Source organism: Dermacentor variabilis, chromosome 2, assembly GCF_050947875.1.
Source record: "Dermacentor variabilis isolate Ectoservices chromosome 2, ASM5094787v1, whole genome shotgun sequence".
NCBI lineage: Eukaryota > Metazoa > Arthropoda > Arachnida > Ixodida > Ixodidae > Dermacentor > Dermacentor variabilis.
The window spans coordinates 245,009,657-245,036,001 of record NC_134569.1 but is presented as its reverse complement, the minus strand read 5'-3'; the positions used below and the strand labels follow the sequence as shown (position 1 = coordinate 245,036,001).

The window sequence follows — 26,345 nt, the reverse complement described above, 5'->3', positions numbered from 1 at the left end:
GCTTCCATTATTATGGGAACAAGACAGAAATAAAACAACTAGACATGTCAGTGATAAACAGTGGTGTGCACACTACATTCTCAGACCTGCGACATATTTAGCCCGCTACACTTCGAATTTTTACATGCACAGAAAATTGCACGAGATTGTAGCACAAACAGAAAACAAGGTAAATAAAAGATACAGCATCGGAAATAGTTTTAAAATAATAAAACCACAAGAAAAAGTGATATATATATATATATATATATATATATATATATATATATATATATATATATATATATATATATATATATATATATACACACACTATGTAGAAAGCAAAAATGAAATTAAACATGCAGGCAAGCAGCCTATGCAGGAAAACATACTAACCATCAGGAAACGTTAGGTATAGTTTTGTGCAGAACACGGTAATGTGGGCATATGGCAGTGCACACAAATAAGCAGGAAGTTCAGTAAAAGTGCATCAATCTTTATCCTCTTTAGTAAGCAGCGTTATGTAATGTGTTGATAAACTTCACCATGAATGATACCAAGCCCGACTTTTTGGAACAGGTACAGTTCATACACACCTGACATCGCCATCCAGATCACACGCCGTGCTGCTGCAGCCATATATCCTCGGGGTCTGCATTTCTGGGGGTGTGGCGTGGTTGGTTGTGGGTCATAGTCTCACGACTACAATATGAGCTCTGTATTAGCTTATTGCAGTGGCACAATGATGCTGTCATATCGTGAACACATGCAAGCAGCACCTAAAAGTCACAAAAACAATGTTTTCACTAATGTGGCGAGTGAGGTAAAGGTTGCAATCACCGAATGTCAGGATAATAGGCACCTCTTCATCAGAGTAAAATTTTGGACACGCCGCAGCAACACATTACAGTGTAATCTAATATTTCCCATTATTTTCCCCAGTCGTGTTTAGTCCCCTATCATGTCTAGTCTTGAAAATAAAGCTGTATCAGCAGCAAGCTGTTATTAGCTTACATTGTTCCCTAGAACTGTTCGTTTAGAGAAAACCTCGTAAGCAGAGATTGTGCACAACGTCGAAGCATTTATAAGCCAAGAAACGTCATTGGAGAAAGAATCGGTGAAGAAGTAGACGGGTCGTTACTGTGCAACTTTAGCAGACAAACGGGAGCTCACGCGCAGGTGCACAAGGTGAACACAATTTCCGAAACCTTTCTCAACGTAAGGAAACGCTTATTAGGACTATCAATTCTGAATTGTGGCAATAGAGTTGGGTAACAAAATTCTGACAACTAGCGCGCAGCAAGCATCAGCACAGGTTTCACTGTTTTCGTGAGCGGTTCATTTCCCACATTAGCAAGGCACTCTACACGAACACGCTAAACAGGCACAACACGCATGTACGTACGTGTAGTTGGCGAGCACGACTGCTGACCGTTTTAAGCGTACGACGAGCTCGAAAGGCGCTCGCCAAGTTTCGAGTGCAGCGCCGACGATGTTACTCGCAGCATACACTCCGTTGCGAAATGGACGAGTTGAGGCACGCTAATAATACGCATGATTTCTTTGCCACGTTCACGAAAACTTTCCGCGACAACCAGCGGAGACAAACAGAACGAACTCCATGGCTTGAAAATCGTTTGTCTACATTTAATTGGCGCTACGCATACGCCGAGTTTACAGCGAGACGCATACCATCTCCTGGCACTTTCTTACAACGGTTTATTTCACTACAGCAAACCTAAAGACACACGATCAAACAAACGCATCGAAGCACCTGGCAATACTGATTGAAGATGGAGCAATAACAAACCTTATTTTACCGGTCGCATGGATGGATGGATGGATGGATGGATGGATGGATGGGATGGATGGGATGGATGGATGGATGGATGGATGGATGGATGGATGGATGGATGGATGGATGGATGGATGGACGGACGGACGGACGGACGGATGGATGGATGGACGGACGGACGGACGGACGGACGGACGGACGGACGGACGGACGGACGGACGGACGCCGATGTATGCCGATGGATGGATGGATGGATGGATGGATGTTATGAGCGTCCCCTTTGGAACCGGGCAGTGGATTCCGCCACCAAGTGATTGCTAATATACTGCCTAATGTCCTACCTAGGTTAAAAAAGAAAAAAAGCACCGTGAACTCCCTCAACTCAATTTTCTGACCCCCTATTGGGACCTGTGCTTTTGTACGCCTCCGTTTTTTGTCGTTTAGCTACTTTTATTCCACCAATCTTCCAATCGCCTCTTACTAACCTCTTTTGCGGACATGTTTACTTTTCCACTGCTTTCGCTGAACACAAGGGCTTCAAGTAGGCCAGTGCGGCCTAAATCGACCGCTGGGTAACCGTTTTCACATTCTAAGAAAACATGCTCCGTTGTTGCCCTAGCTTTACCGCACCAAGCACATGCTTCTTCTTCTGTCTTATATCTTGCTTTATAGGTGCGTGTTCTAAGGCATCCCGATCTCGCTTCGAAAAGTAATGAGCTTCCCTCATAAATTCCCTATCATAAATTGTTTCTTTCCAGATTTCGTTTTTTTCCTCTTAAGTAGTTACTCATGGCAGGCTTCTTTTCCGTTGCTGCCACCCATGAGATTATTTCAGCGTCTCTGACATTCCGCTTGACGTTTTCTGTTGCTGTGTTGCCCACCCTACAGGCCGCATACTTGCTGGTAATCTTCCTAGTTCTTTTCGTCCACTGTGAATCGATGTTTTTCCTGTACAGATACCTCACCACTCTCCCAGCCCATTTACTTTCTGCCATATTCTCCTCAGTCGTTCTTTAAATGGTTTACTGTGAGCTTCCCTCCCTTCAAAACTAGTCTAGCCCATATCAACCTGCACAGCTTCATTTGAAGCCTTCCTGTGAGCGCCCAATGCGAGGCGTCCCACTGACCTTTGGTTCCCACCGAGTGCTGATTGTACACCTGATTTAAAGCAAACAACCGCATTTTCAAAAGTAAGTCCTGGAACCATTACACCTTTCCACATACCCCGAAGCACCTCCTACCTATTGTATCCCCATAGCGCTCTGTGCTTCCATTATGGCTGCATTTCTCTTCGCCTTCACTGTTATTGTTTTTGCCTGTGTTTCCAGATATCTATTGACTTCGTTTATCGATATACCAAGGTATTTATATTCACTTACCCGACTTATTTCCTGGCCCTGTGTTGCCACTGTCTGTTTGCTGTTTTCATTGAATACTATAACACCTGATTTTCTAACACTATACTTCAAACCTAAATTCTTGCCTTCCTAAATACAGATATTAGCCAGACGTTGCAAATCTCCTTGCTTGTTAGCTAGCAACACAATGTCATCCGCATAAAATAAACCTGGAAGCTGCTGCTCTACTACTGTACCCGCCTGTTTTTATTCGATATTAAACCCGATATTACCTCCTAGCACTCTCTCCATCCACACCATGTACATCATAAACAGTAGTGGGGATAAACGGCACCCCTGCCTTTGTCCCTTGTTGATATCAACTTTCTCCTCGCTCCTCATCCCTTCCCATTCAACGCGAACGCAATTTTCAAGGTAAACCTCTCTCAAAAGCTGTAGACAATCCTCAGCTAAGCATTACCCTTCCAGAATATCCCACAAAATGTTCCGGTCTACGTTATCATAGGCTCCTGGAATGTCTAAAAAGGCCACATATAACGGTCTGCTTTCTACTCTTGATATTTCAATACACTGAGTAAGTACAAATAAGTTATCATCCAAACCCTACCTATTCTGAAGTCATCCTGAAGCTCTCCAAGAATGCTACTATTCTCTGTCCATGCTTGCAGCTTTAATTTGATTGCGTATATTGCTAGCCTGTACATTACCGATATAATGGTCAACGGTCTGTACGACTGAATTTTATCTTTAGCCCCTTACCTTTATAAATTAAATTCATTCCACTTTGTCGCCAGTTGTTTGGTATTCATCTTTCTTTTAAAGTTTCTTCCACTGCTTTCACCAAAGCTTCCTTACTTTTTGGTCCTATTTCATTATTCAGCCTAACGGGAACCTCGTCTAGCCCTGTGGCTGTGCGCTTAGGAGTCTTCTCTTCGGCTTTCTTCCAGCTGAAATTTGTCAGCACCAGCTCCTTTACCATTTGATTGTCCTTCATGCTCTTCTTTTCTTCAAATACAACCACGCCATTTCCTTGAAAAGATTCCGTTGTTATTTTTTCAAATGTAATTTGATGCCGCTTCTCCTTCCCGTTTCTTTCCATCTTCGTCTAAGATATGTTGTATTGTTGTTGACTTCCTGCTTAATAACTTTATGTGGTTCAAAAATATTCTAGGTGCGGCCTTCTTTTTCTGCCGTATTTCTGACAACCAATGTTCACTTTCGCCTTTTATTTTTGCTTGCACTAGTATCTGAACCATAGACTTTTTCTCCCGGTATATTTCCCATTTAATGGCTACTTTATCCTGCGGCAACTGCGCCTTCTTTGCCAGCCTGTGTTCTCGAGATGCTTTCTGTCTTTCGGTGATCGCTCCTCGTATCTCCCTGTTCCACCAGCTTTTCGGTTTCTTTTTTTCTTTCCAACGAACATGTTTCTCTTTCCGTATTTCAGTCCGTATTACACTTAGAAGCTCACTATATTCCCAGTGTTCAATTCGCTATTTGCCAAGTACTTTTTCGACTCTAGTGACTATATTTGTGATTTGTTCACCGTTCAAATTTAGACTGGCCATTTTGCAATCCTTCCTCTCTTCCCAGCTACATATCCCATTTTCAAAATGATGTGGTTATGGTCACTCCCTATGCTGCTATACCCAATCCTCATCAATTACCATTTCTCTCAACTTATCATGAATTCCTTCTGTCATCAGACAGTAATCAATGGTTGATTGCCGGTTTCCCACTTCCTACGTAATCAGCCTTTCACACTCAGGCCCTGTATTCACGATAACTAGGTTATGTTGCTCACAAAGGCCTAGCATTGACTTCCCGCTGTTGTTGGTATAGCCGTCTAAATTCTGTGTGTCGGCACACATGTCACCTAATAGGATAATTTCAGCATCGTTCCCTAAACCCCTAATATCAGCGCTTATGCATTTCACTAATTGTTTATTCTTCTCTGTGCAATTATTTCCGCTCCACAAATATGTAACGCCCAGCCAAGCTTTTTTCCCGCTCATTGTACCTGATAACCAAAGATCCTCTTCATATTTTGAATTTACACTTTTCCACTTGGCTCCCTGATGGAAGAGTATTCCGACTCCCCCTCCCTTTCTTTCCGTCTTAGTTCCGTTGCACCCTTCCCAAACATAAGTCTCAATCACTGGCGGCTCTTCTAAGTCTCTAAGGTGCGTTTCTATAGCCGCATACACCCCTATGTATTCTCTATTTAACTGCTCATTAATTTCTGCCCACTTTTCCTTTCTTCTGCCACCCTGCTTGTTTATGTAGCTTATTGCATGGCGAGCTCTCTTTCTTGCTTTCCTCCTTTTTATGTTATTGACGGTGATGGTATTCTGAGATACCCTAAGGGGACCTTCATTACTACCTACTCTGGCCTGCTGAGTGCCCGTGGGCCCCCTAAACAACCATGAGCGCGACCAGCAAGTCGCCAGCCCACTTTTCATGCAAGCCTGTAATTGAAGTGGATCTCGTCTCGTTGAAAACCGTCACACCTTCTCACTTCCCTGTTTACTTCAACAATCTCGAAGCCTTTCTCTTGGCTCATTTTCCATATCTACTCATTAGCAGCCGCTGCGATTCTTTGTACATGACTGTCACGTGCAGGCACCTCCGGCACCGTGCACACTACGATCTGCACCTAAGGGGACAGCTCGTGCAAGTCGTCCTCCCACTTCGCGAAGCGCTGGGCTAGTCCGGTCCCTTTCCTGTTTAGGACCTCATTTAGCCCACCTGCTACTATGACGAGGTTGCGCACGTGGGCATTTTCCGCGAGCTTTGCTTTTGCTCTCTCCATGGCAGAACCCAGCCTGTTCCCTGGAAATGTCCCTACCACCACTCTTTTATCGCCTTTTAACCTCTCCACAATTGCTTCCTAGCTCCTAGGCAGGTTTGAGTTGCCGCCAATAATCACGATTTCACTTTCTCCTACCTCTCCCTGCTTCCCTTTGTCATTTTCCGCGTGATTCGGACCCGACAAGAGGCATTGACCCCTGCGCTCCTGCTTTTTCCGCGTGGCGGCCTCAAGGTAGGTGCCACTCTTTCCAGCGAACCCCTCAGCACGTTGCACGCATTCCACGTACCTTGCTGGCACTCCCTCTGCTTTCACGTCAGGGGACTGTGTTCCACTGTCACGACCATTCTCGTTCACAATGGCGGCCCTGTTCAGCTTTTCCTCCGCTGCTTCAAATGTTTTTTCCACTACCTTCCCTACATCACACTCCCTACTTAGCTCATGTTTGAGCTCTTCAACCTGCTTGACAAGCTGTTCCTGGAAGGCCTCCATTTTCTTCAGACAAGCATCGGCATCACAGTGCATGTTGTTGACTCGATTCCCTCTCCATTTCCATCCGTCCCATCATCACGGCTTTGTTCCCATGTATTGCACGACCTTTGCTAATGCAAATACTATTTTACTATAATAATGAAGAGCACGTGCCTTCTGGCAAAAACCGATACGCACAGGATCTACATCCTTAAAATGTCGCAAATAAAATTCTCACCAATGTTTTAAAAGCAATCAATGCCGCAGAGGCTTAAGGTATTACATGTTTTCGCACGTGTTCAAACACGTAGCTACGCTCTAACTTTCCTACCAGAAGACACACAGAAAAACCACTAATAGCTATTAGTCTTGCCACTTCCAAGCTGCTATTTAGAGGCTATAAAGACTTAATGTGCCACGCGGTTGCGCGTGTTGAAGCAGGAGTCGCGAATGGACGCTCTGACTATCCTGCAAAACCACATGTACACGAAACACACCGACGCACACGAAAAAAAAATAGAGACAAAAAAAAGAAACCTACCCAATTATTATTTAAAGGCTAAAAAAATCTGCAAATCAAGAACAGAAGCAAGCTCAAAGCATACACAAAAACTTATGATTTCGTCGCCGCCACGGAGTCCTAAAAAGCCCGTCGATTCGCCACAAAATCCTAGCTTCTGAATCGCTTATGCCGCATGCCGTCAGCGAAAGCATGACCTTCAAGATCCGAGCAAGCTAGCCTGAGAAAGCTATCGCTGGAGTGTGATTTGAGCGTTTTCAATTTCGGTCACTGGCCTTAAAGCCCTAAATGACATTATGCGCAGCCGTTACCTGCACTACCTGCGGCGTCACTTCGTTTCTCTTTGAAGTAACTTCCTGCTGTCGTTGAAATGCAGCCCAGAAATTGTTGACACGATCTCGGAGGTACACGTGTGCAGTGTATGATGTTTCCGTGCGCTTTGTAACTGTGTCCGTCGCATAGCAACAAATATACGGTGGTATTTAATTTTGCTCGTGAGGCGCAGGTTACGCTTATGTGGTCCGTAGCTTGCCTTCGGGGCGGTGTGTTTATCGTGCGCAGATCGCGCTCATGTCGTCCATGCCTTTTGTGCGCATTGTGCGACCCACCAGGATTCTTCGAAAAAAAAAATGCACATTTCTGCAGCGTCCATTTTCGCATTCAAGTGTTGTGTGCCTAAAATGTGCTGCGGCGTTCGATGAGTTCCCGCCCCAAGTGCTGCAGTCACTGCATTCCAGCATATAGATATGACGCGGCTGCTTACGCGCAGTTTTGCTTGGTGTTTCTTAGTCATCTTTGCGATTTACCTGCTTGTGCGATAGAAACTGCAATGCGCGCTTCTATGACATTACTTTGGTTTTTCTAATTTCGATTAGTGTCTTGTTCACCTTCGTCAATGAGTGTATCTTTAAACACGCTCTTGCTTATTAGTAAGAACCTCCAAAATGGGGTTGAAATAATCAGGCTTTTTATTCCTCAAAAGTGCGTGAGTGGTAATTTTACAAGAAATTAGTGATAAAGCTCAGTACAACGAAGTAAAAAGCAAAATATCTAAACGTGCTACAGTGCGTGAACCTTACTATATGTCAATATATCAGTACGGTCTCAGTGTGGTACGCCTCGCACCACATTAAAGGTTAATGGAAATGTCCAATTCGCTCTGAAGTAATGTATATCACACTTTCATATTGTCACGGGTATAAAACTATTTACACGGTGTATTTACAAAGCGTATATACACAGCTGCCGAGAATCCCGAGAGGCTCTTGCCACTTCGTCCTATTCACCGTCGACGACCGTGTTCTCGTTTTCCACCGTAAAACGACCCCCGGCAGAAAAAGCAGCGTCCCGGTGCTTCCGACGGAGCCGTCGGTAAAGGTATAGTAAGGTTTAAGCCGAGAGACGTGTACGACGTCAGGTTATGTGGAACCGGGTGGCATGGTGGAGCTCTCGGGCATTGTCTCGTAAGTGACATTGGTCACTTGAAGAATACGGTAAGGGCCTTGTAGCACGAAAGAAGTTTCTCGGAGAGCCCCACTGGGCGGCAACGCGACCAAAGTAGTACGAGAGAGCCTCGAGAAAATATGTGTCACAATGGCGGTGATCGTAAACATGCCGTTGAGATTCCTGCGGTGCCAACAGACGAGTACGGGCAAGCTGGCGGGCATGGTCAGCGTGGGCGATGGCATCACGGGCACACTCCGTCCTCGGATCCTCTATCAAGGGGAGTGAACTGTCCAATGGTAATACAGGGTCACGATCGAAGAGTAAGTAAAAAGGGGAACACCCAGCAATATGGTGGCGTGATGAAATATAGGCAAACATGACATAAGGGAGTGCCACATCCCAGTCCTTGTGGTCGGGTGAAACGTATGTCGATAACATGTCAGTAATGGTCCGATTCAGTCGCTCAGTAAGGCCGTTGGTCTGGGGATGATAGGAGGTAGCTAGTTTGTGCTTGGTAGAACATGAGCGTAGGATATCGGCGATGACTTGGGAGAGGAAAGTGCGGCCGCGGTCACTAAGGAGCTGTCGCGGGATGAGTTCGCGCCATGTACTAAAATGTAGCGTCATGTACTAAAATGACATCACGGAGTAGGAAACCTGCAACGTCCGTTGCGCAGCTCGTGGGAAGTGCCCGAGTGACGGCATAGCGCGTCACGTAATCAGTAGCGACAGCGATCCACCTGTTGCCGGAGCTGGACTCGGAGAAAGGGCCAAGGAGAACAAAACCGACGCAAAAGAACGGCTCAGGCGGAATGTCGATCGGCTGTAAGTACCCAGCGGGAAGCGTTGCTGGCTTTTTGCGATGTTTACAGGGCTTTCAAGCAGCTACATAGCGCCGTACGAAGCGTGCGAGGCCGGGCCAGTAGAAGCTGCGGCGCACGCTGTGGTAAGTGCGAGCAAACCCAAGGTGGTCCGGCAGTTGGGCCGTCATGGAGCTCCTGAAGCACGGTTAAGCGGAGGTGTTGAGGAACGACAAGGAGAAGGGGAGAACCGTCAGGATTAAAACTGCGTCGTCACAATATCCCGTCGTTGAGAACGAACCACCGTAACGATGGATCAGTAGGAGCAGATTCCATTCGGTCAATGAAGGTCCTCAAAGTAGCGTCATGGTGTTCCTCGTTGGCCATGTCCAAAAGCTGGGAAATGGAAAGAACACTTGCGGAAGCGTCCATATCGGCATTGGCGGGCGTGTGTGCAGGGTAACGGGACAAACAGTCGGCGTCCTTGTGTAGGCGACCAGACCTATACACCACCGAATAGGAATACTCTTGTAGCCGCGAAGGCCATCGTCCAAGCCTCCCTGTGGGATCTTTTATGGACGAAAGCCAACATGGAGCGTGTTGGTCCGTTACAATGAAAAAGGGCCTGCCGTATAAATAGGGACCAAACATTAGGGGCCACACAACAGCCAAACATTCACGCTCGGTAATAGAGTAGTTCCGCTCCGTAGGTGACAAATGACGGCTAGCGTACGCGATGACACGTTCATGGCCGTGTTGAACTTGTGCCAAGACAGCAGCGATTCCGTGACCACTGGCATCGGTGCGCACCTCTGTAGGGGCTGAAGCAGCGAAGTGTCCTAGAATCGGTGGTGTGCTGAGCATGGTGGTAAGGCGTGAAAATGCGGCGGCCTGAGAGGATCCCCATGAAAACGGCACACTTTTCTTCAGGCGGTCTGTGAGAGGGCGTGCTATAGCGGCAAAATATTTAACAAAGCGCCGGAAGTAAGAGCAGATGCCCACAAAATTTCGGACATGTTTAGCGGACCGTGGAACAGGGAACTCTTTCACTGCGCGAATTTTCTCGGGTTCCGGTCGGATGCCAGTCGCACTGACATGTCCAAGAACAGTAATCTAACGATGGCCGAAGTTACATTTGTTGGACTGGCCTTGCGAAAAACGGAGAGTACAGCTAAAATGCGCTCAATATGTGTGCTGAATGAGGGCGAGAACACAAAACATCACCTAGGTAGCAGAGACAAGTCGACCACTTGAATCCTTGGAGTAATGAGTCCATCACACGCTAAAAGGTTGCCGGAGCGTTGCATAGCCCAAAACGCATAACTTTTAAGTGGTAGAGACCATCAGACGTTATCAAGGCGGTGTTTTCACGATCTAGATCATCGATAGCAATTTGCCAATATCCGGACCGTAGGCCGATGGATGAAAAATACTCTGCCCCGTATGGTCAATCGAGGGTGTTATCGATACTAGGTAGTGGGTAGACATCCTTCTGCGTGATGCGGTTGAGGTGGCGGTAATCAACGCAGAATCTCCATGAGTCATCCTTCTTTTTGATGAGCGCGACAGGAGACACCCAGGGGTTCGACAATGGTCCAATGATGTCATTAGCTAGCATCTTGTCTACTTCCGTTGTGATGACATGCCGCTGCGAAGCTGAAACTCGGTAGGGTCGCCAATGGATGGGTGGATTATCGCCTGTATGTATACGATGTTTGACAAATGATGTTTGGCCTAAGGGTTGGTTGTTCAGGTTGAATATATCCTTGTAGGAAAGCAATAGACTGCAGGGCTGTTTAGACTCCGCAGGAGTGATTCGGGGAGATCACGTTCCTAATGTCGTTGTCAGTACATTTGGCAGACCCGAAAGACTCACAGGAAGTGTCGACGGCAAAAGGCTGAACGCAACTAACTTCTAAAGCAGGGATTGTAGCCAGGGTTATATCGTTAGGCAGAATCTGCTTAGCGAGCCCGAAATTCACCACAGGGAGGTACGTGCGATTGTCGGTGACCCTCAGTATTGTATGCGGGACAGCAACGCTGTGCGCGATGACAGTTATGGGAGCGGAGATGTAATCACCATCGGGAACTGGAGTAGAAGGCGACATTTCGATGTATGTCAGAACCTGCGGTGGAACATGAACAAAATCAGTCAGTCTTAGGCTAATTTTGTTTGGTGTTGGAGAGAGAGAGATAAAACTTTGTTATGTCCTTGATGGGGTTCAGGGGCGGCGGGGGTCGGGAGACTAACCCCCAATCCCCCCTTCCTCAGACGGCGGCCAGTCCTTGCTTTCTGGCGGCGTCTTCGGCCATCCGGACGGCCCAGAGCTGCTCCTCTGGGTCCAAGCTGAGCAGCAATGTCTCCCACTGCTCGGCCGTAGTTATGCGTGTGTTAGTGTGGGAGGTGTTGGTGGGTGAGGCTTTGGGGCATTGCCAGATAATATGATCGAGGTCAGCGCGGGATTCGCACGCTTTGCAGAGTGGAGAGTATGCATCGGGGTACATGCGGTTGTAAAGCACGGGGTTCGGAAAGGTTCGTGTCTGAAGGAGTCGCCAAGTGGTAGATTGAGACTTATTCAGTGTTTTGTGTGCTGGGGGGTAACGTAACCGCTCCCTGCGGTAGTGCAGGATAATTTCTCTCAACGTGACCATTCGGTCCCGCGCGTGACTGCGATGCAGAACAGAGGGCTGGTCGGGATCGGAAGACGCAGAAGAAGGATGATGCGCCCGGTGTGCGAGAGCTCGGGCGGCATCGTGGGCGGCTTCGTTTCCAGCCAGACCCGAGTGACCAGGGGCCCAGATGATCTGCACGCGGCGTTGCCTTGAGGGAGGAGTGCCAGAGAGAATCTTCTGTGCTTGGGGTGCTATCAGTCCTCTTGTGTAGTTACGAATGGCCGTTTTTGAATCGCTTATGATGCAGTGTGCATTGGTAGCCGCGTAAGCCAAGGCGATGGCCGTTTCTTCTCCTACTTCGGGTTGCGTGGTGAATATAGATGCGGCCGCGGCGAGGCGGTACTGCGAACCCGCGACTGCGACGACCGCCATGGCATTTTGGTTGGGGTATTCTGCTGCGTCGACGTAGGTTACGTCAGCGGCTTGGTCGTAGCGCTTTTGTAGTCGTTTAGCTCGTTCTGCACGTCGCACCGGATTGTGTTCAGGGTGCATATTGCGAGGTATGGGTGGGATAACTAGTTGAGCACGAATGTTTGGAGGGATGGTACTTTTGGTCCGAATTGGGTGGTGTAGGTTATGCCTAGGGTGCCTAGAATGTGCCTGCCCGTGGTGGAATTGGCGAGTCGTTCGTATTGGCTAATACGCTGCGCTTCAATAAGCTCGTCTATGGTGTTATGGATGCCGAGGGCGTCCAGTTTCTCGTTAGAGGTGGTGATGGGAAGATGTAGGGCTTGTTTATAGGCCCTCTTGATCATGGTGTTGAGTTTGAGCTTGTCAGTTGCATTGAGGCTAAGGTACGGGGCGACATAGGTGATCCTGCTCAGGGCGTAGGCGGTTACCAGGCATATAAGGTTGCTTTCTTTCATGCCGTGATGTCCATTTCCGATGCGTGCAATCAGGCGAGTGGTTTGGTGTACATGATTATCTAATTGCTTGAGTATCTTCGTGTTTCTGCCGTTATGTTGGATGCGCAAGCCAGGGATACGAATGCTAGGTACAGTAGGTATGCGTTGCTGGTGCACGTGGAGTTCTATCTCGGGCGGGTGAGGGTCTGGGCGTCGACCTCCCCAAGTAGGCTTGTACAGAAGGAGCTCCGATTTCTGTGGGGAGCACGCCAGGCCGCGCGGTTCTACGTATGCAACGACCTCGTTGATGGCTTGCTGCAGCCTGTTTTGGATGTCCCCGTCGCTGCCCCCGGTGACCCACAGGGTGATATCGTCTGCGTAGAGGCTATGCTTGAGGTTGGGGATGCTAGCTAATGCAGGCGGTAGTCCGAGCAAGGCCACGTTGAACAGAAAAGGGGATAGAACCGATCCTTGCAGCGTGCCTTTGCTGCCGAAGTGAATAATTGGCGACTGCAACCCTCCGATGGTAATGGTGGCCGTGCGACCTGTAAGAAAATTCTTCACGTAGTTATATGCTCGATGACCAACCTGAAGTTGTGCCAGTTGGTTCAGTATGGCCTCATGCGTGACGTTATCGAATGCCTCGGTTAGGTCTAGTCCCAAGATGGCTTTGGTGTCCAGCCTGGAGCTTTTGTCGCTATCGATAATTTGGTGCTTGAGCTGAATCATGATATCTTGAGGAGAAAGTTTCGGGCGGAAGCCAATCATGGTATTGGGGAAGAGGTCGTTGTCGTTCATATGTCTGTGTAAGCGTGTGAGGATGACGTGTTCGAGGACCTTTCCGACACATGAAGTGAGGGAGATAGGGCGGAGGTTTTCGAGTAGGAGGCGCTTCCCGGGTTTGGGAATCATAATAATTTTGGCTTCTTTCCATTGTGAGGGGAGGTTTCCAGTTTCCCAGTATGCGTTAAAATAAGCTGTGAGGGCTAGTATAGAATCCTCATCTAGGTTGCGAAGCATTTTATTAGTAACGCCATCAGGTCCCGGGGCCGAGTAGGGCGGAGTGCGAGGATGGCTTCCCGCACTTCTGCTGCTTGTATGGGCGCGTCCAGGTGGTCGTTAGCGGTGCCTGTGTATGCTGGAGCGGGTGTAGTAGGTTGAGGTCCTATGTATCGGTCTATCAGCTCTTGCAGAACTTGTGCGTCCGTGCCCGGATGGGTGTGAATAATTTTTTGCAAGTTGTGCTGTTGTGTGTTCTTGCTGTTGGCCGGATCGAGGAGGTAACGGAGGATATTCCACGTTTTGGGCAGGTTTGGTTGCCGCTCCATGCTGTCGCATGTGCTGTGCCAATTTTGACGAGTAAGTTGTCGTGCGTAGTCTTCGATGTGAAGGGTGAGAGTACTAATACGTTTCCTGAGCGTTCGGTTGAGCTTGTTGTGTTTGTATCTGCGTTGCAGACTGGCGAGGGCTTCCCACATATGCAGTAACTTGCTATCTGCCTCCTGCAGATTAGCTTCCTCAGGCACCAATTTAGTGGCTTCGCTCGCGTCTTGCAGCAAGGATGCGACCCAATCTTCGAAAGGGGGTTGGGTACCCGAGAAAGAGGTGAGGGCTCTGGCCTCCCGGAAAGCGTCCCAGTTCGTTATGCGGTGTTGACGGCCCTTAGGCTTTCGCGGGCCCGCTCGAACTTTTGTTTGGATTAAATAGTGATCGCTGCCCAAGTTGTCTTGTGTGTTGATCCAGTCTGCTTGTGGAATTCGTTTTGCGAATGTTAAGTCCGGAGTAGTGTCTCTGCTAACGCTGTTTCCCATACGGGTGGGACAAGTTGGATCCGTGACAAGAGTAAGACCAAGATTCTGTCCGTCAAGCCATAGTTGTCTTCCTTTTCGGCGGTCCATTGGGTATCCCCATGCCACCGCAGGGGCGTTTAGGTCCCCTACGATGAGCAGGGGGGCTCCCCTAGCTACTTGATCTGCTTTGGTGAAAAGTCGTAGAAACCTATGTTGTTGTTTGGGGCTGCTGTACACATTGAGGATGAAGAGACTCTGCTGCTTGCGCCTTGCAGACGGGATGATCTCCAGGAAAATGTGGGCTGCTGTATCAATGCCTGTGTGATGCTATATAACCGGAATATTTCGCTTAACTAGTGTGGTTACTTGGGGCCTGCGGTTGTCATCGCAAACTGCGGTGTATGCCGCGTATACCGACAGCTTAGCCGCTACTCCGGTCTCTTGTAATGCGATAACATCGGGGGAAGTATGTGGTGCGAGAGAGGTAATATATTGCTCTAAGTGTGCTCGTTTTCGCCGGAAGCCCCGGCAGTTCCACTGCCAAATGCAGTAGGTAGCACGTTCTGGATTACTCGCAGCCATCTCTGTCGGGACGCGAGTACGGCTTCTTTAGGGGACCTGCTCTGGGACGGAGTAGGGTGTTTTCCAATTCTGTCAAACGGGTGTTGTGATTTTGAGCCAGAGTCGCGACCATGTCTTGAAACACTTTGCGCGTGTCGTCCATGTTTTCCTGTCGCTGTTGTTCTCTTGCCGCAAAGGCTTGCTCAATTCTGGGCAGTAGTAGCGTTTCTAGTTTCGCAGTAAGGAGGTTGTCCATTGCGCGTTCGAGAGCAGTTGCAATGGAGGCGTCGAGCAACGTGGCAAGCTTACAGTCTATTGCTTCGTTGAGGTTGCGTTCTATCCGCTGTTGCAGCTCAGTGAGGGCCTCACAGTTGACATTTCCTTCTGAAGTGTATGCTGGTGGTGCCGCTGTTGCGATTGGTTCGAGAGATTTGCGCTTGTGCGGGGTTGCTTGTTGGGTGGTTTGCGGGCAATCTATTGCAGGGACAGGAAGGTTGTCTGCATTTGATGATAAGTGTTTGGGTTGTGTGTCTGCAAGTTGTGATTTGAGCTTAGCGTTTTCTGTCTTGAGGTCTTGTATCTCAGCACGTAAGGATCGGAGCTCATGCATGAAGCTGTGCATGGTACCGTCACTAACTGTGTTCACTGGGGTTGCTATAGGTTGTGAGGTGTGACCTGTGTGGGAGACAATGCTGGCCCAGCTTACCTTGGGGGGTGTGTCTTGCACTTTAACTGTTGTCGTTCGAAGGTTTGCGTTTCCTTGCTGCTGCGGTGGTGTTGAATCCGGTCCGCTCCGGGAGTGACTGCGTCCTTGTGACTGACTGCGACCTCGGGAGCGGCTGCGTCCACGAGACCGACTGCGTCCGCGTGAGTTGCTGCGTTCGGGAGCCTGCGGTTGTGGTGTCGGCTTCGGTGTTGGCAGAGCTGAGTCTCCATTTGCTGAAGTCGATGACCCCGTCTCCTGGTCCGCTCCTTGCTGTCCCAGTCGTAGGCGTTGCCATCGTCGTTGGAGTAGGAGGTGTGGTGTCTGGAAGCGGCGATGGCAGGACTTATCACCAGTCGGGTGGCCTTTGCCGCAGAGCGCGCAGCAAGGGTGACAGGGGTGATCAGCCGGTGGATTTACTGTGTCACAGCTCTTGCATTTCTTCTGGGTTGGAGTGGGGCATACATCGGCCCTGTGGCCGACGGTCCCACAGATGTCGCAGACCTCGATGCGCTTCTTATGTAGATAGCATTTGTATTCTGCTCCGCGGTAGTAGACATGGTACGGTACTTGCTTTCCGTCGAATACGATGAGCACTGAATTAGTACTGCCCATTCGTCGGGCCTGCAGAATCGTAGGGTTCTTCTTGTAAACGAGACTCTTGGTAATGTCTTCTTCTGTGTCATATGTAGGGATGTTATGTATGACTCCTTTGGCTGTGTCCTCCGGCGGTGTGACGTATGCTGTGGCTGCGTAGCGGACTGCTCCGATGGGGAGGCTGCGGATGCGGCAGTATTTTTCGGCGTTAGACATGATTGGCGTGCTAACTACAATGACGTTATTATCCGTGCATGAGCGGTAAATGTCGTCCTCTGCTTCTTTGGTTGTAATGCCCGTGATCTGTAGTATTGAGTCGCGTATCTGGGCGTCTCCTAGTTTGGACACGTTGAAACCGTCTCTTGGGCGTATGACGATCTTGATATCGTTCTTCGGAAGTCGTGGTTGCCGTGGCGCGCGTGGGCGTAGAGCGGATTGCTGGGTACTCTTGGTGCGTGCGCTTGCTGTTGCACGGAGGGAGCCATGTATGGGTAGGGATGATGCCTGCGTAGTCTGTCGTTGCTTACGGTGGCTGACAAGCCACCCTGCCTCAACGGTAACTTCTTCGGGGGCTATTTCCGTGCCCTCAACCTCTACTACCTCCATAATGAGGGGAGGGGCTGCGCTTACTTGATCTCACGGGGATGCGAGTCGTTGGGCGAAGTCCTCGGGAGCCGGGACTGCGGCAGCGACGCCGCGCACCTTCGTAGCTGCGGCGCACCTGTTCCTCGGCCAGACGGAGCAGCTGAAGATCTTGTTAGGGTTAGCAATCTTGTGGTCGTAGAAACTCTTGTCCTGGGTCCCTGGCGTCGGGACTGGTCTTGATCGGTAGCTGACCACTTCCGGAAACCGGTTCCGACGTTAGTTTGAGTCCAGCGGTGATTGTTTGGCCACAAGAGTTTGAAATATACGGAGCCCATACGAGGCGCATGCACTCCGTCAGCGTCGTCGTCGTCGTCTCTCGTTTGGTGTTGGAGGAACATCCAGTAGAGGTAGGTCAAGACGCACAGTACATGAAGAACAATCGATGAGCGCTGAATGGGCGGAGGGTACGTCTAGGCCTAGGATGAGGTCATGGGGGCATTGGTCAAGCACAGTGAAAAAGGACGACAGTATGGCGGCCGGTAATGCTCACACGGGCAGTACAGATTCTGACCACGGTCACCGTGCTGCCGTCAGCGATTCGTACGAACCGAGTAACGGCAGGCGTAACAATTTTCTTTAATGGTGGCGTAGGCGGCTGGTCATAATCGATATGTGTGCTCCGGTATCTACCAGGGCTATGACGGGTGTGCCATCAACTTGGACGTCAAGATGGTTATGCCTTGTATGCAGCCTCATCAAAGCTGAGAAGAATTATTCCGTTACGGAGAAGGAATGTGTGGCCATGATCTGGGCACTTGGTAAATTTCGACCCTACCACTATGGCCGTCCCTTCGACATAATTACAGACCACCATGCACTTTGTTGGCTGTCCACGTTGAAGGAGGGTTCAGGTCCATTAGCTCGCTGGGCTTTGCGGTTCCAATATTTCAACGTGCGCGTTGTCTACAGGTCTGGCCGCCACCACACCGATGCCGACGTGCTTTCCCGTTCTCCAGTGCCAACCGAAAGCGATGCCTGCTTCTCTGCCGTTGACTAAGTACTTTCGTTCCCAGCAGGCTGCGACGTCGCTTCGGAGCAACGCAAGGACGCCTGGATTAGTGCTCTTATCCGCTTCCTTTCAAACCCGCCGACTGTTCCTTCACCTTCTCGAGCTTTGCCCCGTCAAGCATCTCACTTCGGAATTCGGGATGGGCTCCTCTATCGCCGGAATTACGTCTCTGACGCCCGCAAGTGGTTGCTGGTCATACTTCGACATCTTCGCGGTCAAATATGTTCTGCCTCCCATACTGACCCGCAGTGTGCACATGCGGGTGTCTTCAAGACGTACACCCGGCTCCAATCCAGGTTTTATTGGCGGGGCAGGTATACCTTTGTGTGCAAGTATGTTCGGTCGCGCCCTTAGTACCAACGCCGCAAGGTCCCTGCTCAGCGTGTCTCTGGTCCACTCCAGCCAACCCTTGTCCTACCAGGCCCTTCGACCACATTGGCATTGACCTGTATGGACCCCTTCCCAGCACGGCTTCCGGAAATCTCTGGATAGTCGTCGCCATCGACCATTTGACGCGATACGCAGAAAGCACCGCTGTGCCTGCTGCCAGCGCTCGTGATATAGAATTCTTCCTCTTGAAAAACTTTATTCTCCGTCCCGGTACACCTCGCGAGCTTTTGAGTGATAGAGGACGTGTCTACCTCTCCGAAGTCGTAAACGCGCTCCTTGCTGAATGCCGCATCGTTCATCGCACCACCACCGCCTACCATCCACAAACTAATGGTCTGACAGAAAGATTTAACCGCTCCGTTGGCGACATGCTCTCCAAATACGTCGCCTCTGATTACACTGATTGGAACCTCATTTTGCCATTCATCACGTTCGCCTACAACACTGCACCACAGGCGAGCACAAACTTCTCCCCATTCTTCCTCTTGTATGGCCGCTAACCTTCGACTACCCTCGACACAACTCTTCCGTACAGACCCGACTCATACGAATGTACACCCATCTCTGAAGCTGCCCGCCGCGCAGAGGAATGCCTTCAGCTCGCCCGTTTCTTTACAGCCATCGACCAAGGGCAATAAAAATCTCGGCGTGACGATGATCACCCGTATTGTGACTTTCGTCCGGACTCCTTTGTGTGGTTTTGGGTCCCTGCCGTTCCTGCTGGACTCTCATTCAAGCTTATCTCCATATGTCAAGGACCCTACCGTGTTGTAGCGTGGACATCGCCTGTGAACTATAGTGTCGAGCCTGTCACGCCACCTACGTACCAACGCTGTCGTGGTCGTGAAACCGTCCACGCACAACACTTGAAGCCATATTACGATCCCATTATGCTATATGCACCATGAGTCGCCAGGATGGCTCCTTTTCCTATGCGGGGGGGGGGGGGGGGGGGGGCGGGCGAACGATGGTAGTGAAGAGGAATGCCCGGCGCTGCAGCCACGTCGTCAGTTGTCCGGGAGGCGCGAGCTCGAGATTGCCTGAGCTGCTCTGGTTGAGACGCTGCCTGCTTCTCTCTTACACTGTGTTTATATTAAAGACCATATGATATCAAAGCACCCCTTCGAGAACGTCTATAGAGGGCGAATGGTGGGCCATTCTGTGGACAGGTCGCGTTAGAAGTTTAAAGACATTCTATAAAAATTGCTTTATAGAGTTCATTATATATGACGTCAATACACGCTTCATTGCACATTTATTGTGTGTGAAATGACTCGTTTTTATAGACAGGTTTCTTTAAACTTCTTATAGAGATTTTGCGCAGAAGACTCCATAGATCGCGAGTTCCTCTAGAGTCTGTTTTGACTCCAAAGGAACTAATTAGGAGTTCTAAAGGAACTCTAAACCCATTTTCATAATTCGGACAGCTTAAGGACACCTCATCAGGCTGAAGGGAATCCGCACGGCAACAATTACGGCTCAAGGTCGGACCTACTGCAACACTCATTCTCCTCCAATACTGGTCGCGAGACGTAATTCTCGGCATGTACTTCCTTAACCAACACGGCACCATCATCAACCTGAGGTCGAAGTCGGTAACGCTGTCCACAGACCAAGCGATACCGACGGAGAGGCTTTCCAGCCAGCGTGTCTTAAGTGTACTTGAGGACCAAGTCAGCATTTCGCCTCGCTCCAGCATTTTTATTTCGGTCGGCACCGAAAGACCCGCTGACGTAGAAGGCGTCATCGAAGGCGACCAACGTCTACTGTTCGACCGTGAAATTTGCGTCCCAAGAGGGATCGCTCGACTGCACGGAGGAAACACGAAAGTGTTGCGGACAAACTTCAGCCAGGAGTTCAAGCACATCAACAAGGGCATGACGATCGCATACATCGAAGAAATTCTGGAAACCAACAATGCGTTTGTCCTCTCGGATTCTGCTGTATCTAGCCCTATGACCGTAGTTCCCGAACTAGACTGACATAAATCCAAGCCTCCCCGTGATTAAGCCGCAACAGCTCAGAAGTCTACTTCGACGATACAAAGACTGCTTTTCTTTGTCGTCTAGAATTCGACAAACACCAGTCGCAAAGCATCTCATAATAACCGAAGAGTGCGCTCAACCACTCCGCCAGAGTCCTTACGGAGTTTCGACGCGAGGACGGGAAGTTATACGACAAAAAGTCGATGAAATGGTGCACGACGACATCATCCAGCCACCTAAAAGCCCGTGAGAATCTCCTGTAGGCTTGGTGAAGAAAAAAGACGGCACCCTACGTTTCTGTGTCGATCACGCAGAAGATCATGCAGAAGGACGTAAACCCCCTCCGATGGATAGACGATGCATTGCACTGGCTCTGCAACGCTAAATACTTTTCGTCGATGGGCCTCAAGTCTGGCTACTCGCAAATGGAAATCGCCGAAAGTGATCACGAAAAGACCACCTTCATCACGCCAGAGTTCAAGGCTATGCCATCTTCATTGCGTTCGGCGCCTGCAACGTTCCAGGGCGTGATGAACATGGTGTTAGTAGGATCGAAGTAGCAGACCTGTCTCCTCTACTTAGATGACGTCGTCGTCTTCGCCGACAATTTCTGCGATGCGGCTTGGGACAGTACTAGAGGCCATAAAATTATCAGGACTCACTCTGAAGCCGGCAAAGTGCTGCTTCGATTACGATTAACTTCTTTTATTGGGCCACGTCGTCAGCACATCTGGAGTCACCCCTGATCCACAGATGACATCTGCCATCGCTAACTTCCTACAGCGCACCGACAGGGAGTGATTGCGCAGATTCTTTCACGGTTATGCTTATTACAGGTGCTTCCTTAAGAACTTTTCGCGCATAGCAGAGCCGTTAACCTTTCTCACAAAATCAGTTGTCAATTTGAAGTGGCAAGCGCAGGAAAGGAAAGCATTCGAAGAGCTTAAACAGCGCCTGCAGTTATCGCCATTGCTTGCCCACTTCAATGAACACAACGACGCAAGTAGCATAGGCCTCAGCACCACTCGAGTCCAAAGGAAAGACGGAGATGCATTGCTTGCGCTAGCCGGTAGGTGTCGAAAGCTGATGCCAATTATTCTAGGACGGAAAAAGAATGCCTTGTCATCATTCGGACTACCCCGAAATTCCGCCCTTGCCTACAGGGCAGACCCGTCAAAGTCGTAAGCAAGTATCATGCCTCCTGTTGGCTGGCAAACCTAAAGGACCCTTCAGGACACCTCGCACGATGGAGTATGAGACTCGGGAATTTCACATCACCGTCGTCTACAAGTCGGGAGAGAAGCACGTTGATGCCGACTACCTATTACGCTCCCCTACTGACCCGTTGCCGCAAGGCGACGAGGATGGCAACACCTTCTTGTGAATGGTAAGTGCGGAATAATGCGCTGAACAGCAACGAGCAGAGCCGGAGCTAAAAAACCTCGACCAAAATTTGAAAGGTAACACCTTCGTTGTCCCTACGTCATTTAGGCGAACATTATCTTCGTTTTCGCTGCTTAACAACCTGCTCGTAAAGAACGAGAAGGGCGTTGACCGAGAGCGCAATTCTTAATAATCTTATAATGAGAATCCAAGAAACAAAGACACCAAGGACAACACACGGTAAATTACTCGTACTTACTCATTGCATTAAAGAAATGATAAATTAATGGAAATGAAAGTGGATAGAAAAACAACTTGCCGCAGTAGGGGAATGATCCGTCTTCGCATCAAGCGTGCGATGCTCTAGCAATTGAGCTACCGCGGCACCGTTTTTCCATTCACTGTCCGGGGTATTCATGTGTTACTACGGCCATCTTGGGAGTGTTAGCCAGCGCCATCACTCACAAACCTTGGCAGCGGATGTGGAACATCCTGTCTGCCGCAGGCGTCCCGAGTACGTGATCTTTTTGGTTGAAGGCAACTGGTCACTAAACCCACACATGCTATTTCAAGGCATCAATGTTGCCGGATTCGAGACCTTCGTTATGTAGTGAACGAGAAGAAATGCGGTTAACCGAGGGGCCGCAGTTTTATTAACCATATCATAAGAAGCCACCAAAGACAACACAGGGGAAATTACTTGCACTTACTGATTGAATTAAAGAAATAATAAATTAATGGAAATGAAAGTGGTCGAAGAAATAACGTCTCGCCATTCCCCACCAACTTGTTCCCTCAGCACTGCGTTCTGAGGTAATGCACTTGGACATAATTATTCGACCGCTGGGTACCTCGGATTCTCCCCGACGCTATCGAGGACGTTACATTATTGGTCGCGCCTGACCACCGACGTCGCTCGTTACGTCAAGACATGCTGAGACTGTCAGTGACGTAAGACACCACCGACAAGGCCATTGGGATTACTGCAGCCAATCGAGCCTTCTTATCCACCACTTCAATTGATCTGGATGGAATTGTGGGTCTCCCCGCTCACGAAACGGCGCATGCCGTTGCCTGCGTCTCTCCCTGCCAGGCCGTACCCACCTCCAATTTTGCGTCTCACCCAGACACCTCTGTTCTTACGCAGCACCGCGCAATTCTAGGTCGCACCTCACGCCGCCTTTACATAGACCTTGCACGGGGCCACTCTGAAGAGTATGAGCGACTTCAGAGACGCTTGCAGACTACACCTCCTTGTGTCTTGCGGCCACCCAGCACATCATGCGGGGCATACACGGCTACTGTGCGCATTCTGGGGTCCTGACCTACCACTATCACATGAATGCAGTATCCCCCTCCATACCCATTCCTTTTTCATCCTCCTACCCAGAAGAGAGGTTTCGGAGGAGTTCCTGCTTGGCTGGTCTGCACTGGAAGCTCAACGCTCCTACGTGGCCGGCGCCCGAGCGGCGATCATCTCAAGTGGACTTCCAGAAAAGGGAGACAGGCCAAGTGCTCACGTTGGCGCAACTCTCTGTACTTTTCTGATGTCTGAAATGTTTCTCCACCACTCCCACACACACGCACGCACACGCACGCACATATATATATGCACCGGTTGTTTGAGCAAACACCTTCAAATTCTTTTATGTATTGCCTGCGGCAGATAGCACACTTCTAGTCTGTGAGCTGGCCTACTCTAAAAGGATGACATTACTTGCACATTAAATTGAAATGCATAATTGACAAATAAACAATCCCCACTTACGCTTTTAACTAATTACATTATGACACTAAGGTCTGTGAGTGGTGGCGCTGGCTAACACTCCCAGGGCTCTACTAGAACACATAAATAACCAAGAAAGTGGATGGGGAAACCGCGCCGCGGTAGCTCAATTGGTAGAGCATCGCACGCGAAATGCGAAGGTTGTGGGTTCGGTTCCCACCTGCGGCAAGTTGTTTTTTCATCCACTTTAATTTCCAATAAGTTATCGTTTCTTAATTTCATTTATTAAGCAGAAGTAATTTCCCCTATGTTGTCCTTGGTGTCAGTGTTTGTTGGCTTCTTATGATATGACTAATAAAAATCGGGCCCCTCGGTTAACCCCCTTTCTTCTCGTTTATTACATAACGAGGGTCTCGAATCCGGCAACATTGATGCCTTCAGGTAGGATATGTGGGTTTATTGACCAGTTGCCTTCACCCGAAAAGATCACGTTCTCGTGACGCCTGCGGCAATTAGGACGTTCCACGTCCGCTGCTAAGGTCTGTGAGTGGTGGCGCTGGCTTACACTCCCAGGGTTCTACTAGGACACATAAATAACCAAGAAAGTGGATGGGGAAACCGCGCCGCGGTAGCTCAATTGGTAGAGCATCGCACGCGAAATGCGAAGGTTGTGGGTTCGGTTCCCACCTGCGGCAAGTTGTTTTTTCATCCACTTTAATTTCCATTAAGTTATCGTTTCTTAATTTCATTTATTAAGCAGAAGTAATTTCCCCTATGTTGTCCTTGGTGTCAGTGTTTGTTGGCTTCTTATTATATGACTAATAAAAATCGGGCCCCTCGGTTCACCCCCTTTCTGCTCGTTTATTATGACAGAATGCAATTCAATTTACAAGTTCTAGCCGGGAAGTACGCAACGCGGATCCACTTGCAAGAAATTCTCAGGATGACACCAGTCCTAGGTATTAATTTCCGAACTTTGCGGAGAAATGCATTGGCGTTCTAGTTGCTTTTGTGCTTTGATGCGTGAAACGACGTTTTGGTTACAGAGTAAGTGGAACGACAATGCATTTTCGCCGCAAGTTTGATTGCACATATGACGAAGTTTCCACGCAGACGTGGTTTCCTTGGGTTTTTTGGAAATTGCTCGACAGCAAAGAAAATCTCGCCCTTATCCGGATACGAAGCGCCTCGGAAGCCTATGGGGACCTGTGGACTCTGGTGAGGACTCTTTTTTGCCTTGTCCTACTGATCCTGCTCGTCTGATAGACTCAAAACAAGCACGGCTGGCGCTCAGGCCTAGTGCGGCCACGCCGCCGCGCTCGCCCGACGAAGAAGTGTTTGTGCCAGATGTGAGCTCCTCATTTGTACCTTCCACTGGACTGCTGCCCGTGACAACATCCATTCCAACTATGCAGCCGAAGTGTGCAACCGATAGCTCGAATACCCAAGATGCAACACCGAAGGACAGTCCACTTCGTGATGTGAATGTGAACCTATCCGCAATCGTGCCGACGGACACTGGTGACCCTACGGACGTGCAGGTTCGACGAATGCAGCCTAGCGAGGAACCCCTATGAACGTGCTTCAACAAGACGCCATCGCATCAGAGCAACCGGCAAAAAAGGTAAGGACCACCCCACACAATTCCTCCACGGCCTCCCCTACACCCGCTCCCTCTCAGTCTTAGCCAACGCCCACCCCTTCTCAATCCTATCGAGTTCATATACGCCCCCTTTCATGCTACGACATAACTTCAGTAGCCACAAAATATGTCCAAAGGGTCATCGACCATTCTCTTGAAACCACTGGATACAAAGGGTTCGCAGCATATAAATCTACCAACTCGAACCCTGTGTATTTGGCATCTCTCAGTGATGTGCAGAAAATGTGCACTTTAACATCTATCCCGCTGTCAGCAGATCAACGCCTAGCTGTGCAGTGCTACTTTGCATCGGGCCCTAATATACAGAAATGTGTTGTCTATGGCATTGACCCAGACGACACCCTTAAGATAATATGTCGTGAATTGACCTCCACGACACACAGGGGGATCGCAGCTAGATTCATGGGCAAAAGCTGTACATGCTTAGTGACGGTACAGGGCCCTCAATGTATCCCAGAACGGTTTTATTACTATGGTTGCATATTGCGACCTAAACACTACCTCCCTCGGCCAATATTCTGCTACCGCTGCTTTTAACGTGGACACATGCAGGCATTTTGCCCACAGCATGCGATCCAGAAAAGCTCATACCAGAAGGCCAACCACGATATCGATGTGGCTTATGTAAATCTGTTGAGCACGATATGACAAGCACAAATTGTCCGACTAAACAGAAGGCCACAGTACGGATACGAAAAGTTATGCCAAAAACTACTATAGTAACAACACACAATCGTTATCAGGTTCTTGCAGAAGAGCCAGAGATGCTCTTGGCAGAAGAAGAAAAAGCCCCAGAAACACAACTGTATTCTTCTGTTCTTAAGCGTGGCAAGCAGTCGCAGACAAAGAAACAGAAATTACTGGAACCTCTGTATCATTCGGACGATGGCAATGATGACATTGACGCTCGGATAGACGCACTGGCCAGAGAGTTTGAGCGACTACGCAAACATAAAGAATTGGTAATTCTGCGTCGTCAGAAAACAGGACCAACACGTGACGCATCAACCACTGCGAATGCCACCATTACGACTGGATCCAGTCCGGCACAACAGGTCAACCAAGCTGTTTGGACAGCAGTTTTAGATCAACTTGCTCAACTAACGCTGCTCATTCAGAGTTGCCTGCATCATGGCTAATTCTCTGCAGCAGCTATCATAGGATGGAATTCTACAGTGGAATTGTCGGGGCCTA

General features: G+C 49.2%; 1 protein-coding gene and 2 non-coding genes across 3 annotated transcripts; 2 read left to right on the top strand and 1 right to left on the bottom strand.

Moving 5' to 3' along the window:
- Positions 1-15,057: 15,057 nt before the first annotated feature.
- Positions 15,058-17,015, bottom strand: LOC142570745 (uncharacterized). The gene has a single exon (XM_075679088.1). It carries the CDS (start codon positions 16,954-16,956, stop codon positions 15,058-15,060), a length of 1,899 nt encoding a protein of 632 aa, XP_075535203.1. The 5' UTR covers positions 16,957-17,015.
- Positions 17,016-23,643: 6,628 nt separating this feature from the next.
- TRNAS-CGA (transfer RNA serine (anticodon CGA)) lies at positions 23,644-23,716 on the top strand. Its single transcript has one exon. It is a non-coding gene; the product is annotated as a tRNA-Ser (tRNA).
- Positions 23,717-24,110: 394 nt separating this feature from the next.
- On the top strand, positions 24,111-24,183 carry TRNAS-CGA (transfer RNA serine (anticodon CGA)). Its single transcript has one exon. It is a non-coding gene; the product is annotated as a tRNA-Ser (tRNA).
- The last annotated feature ends 2,162 nt before the right edge of the window (positions 24,184-26,345 follow it).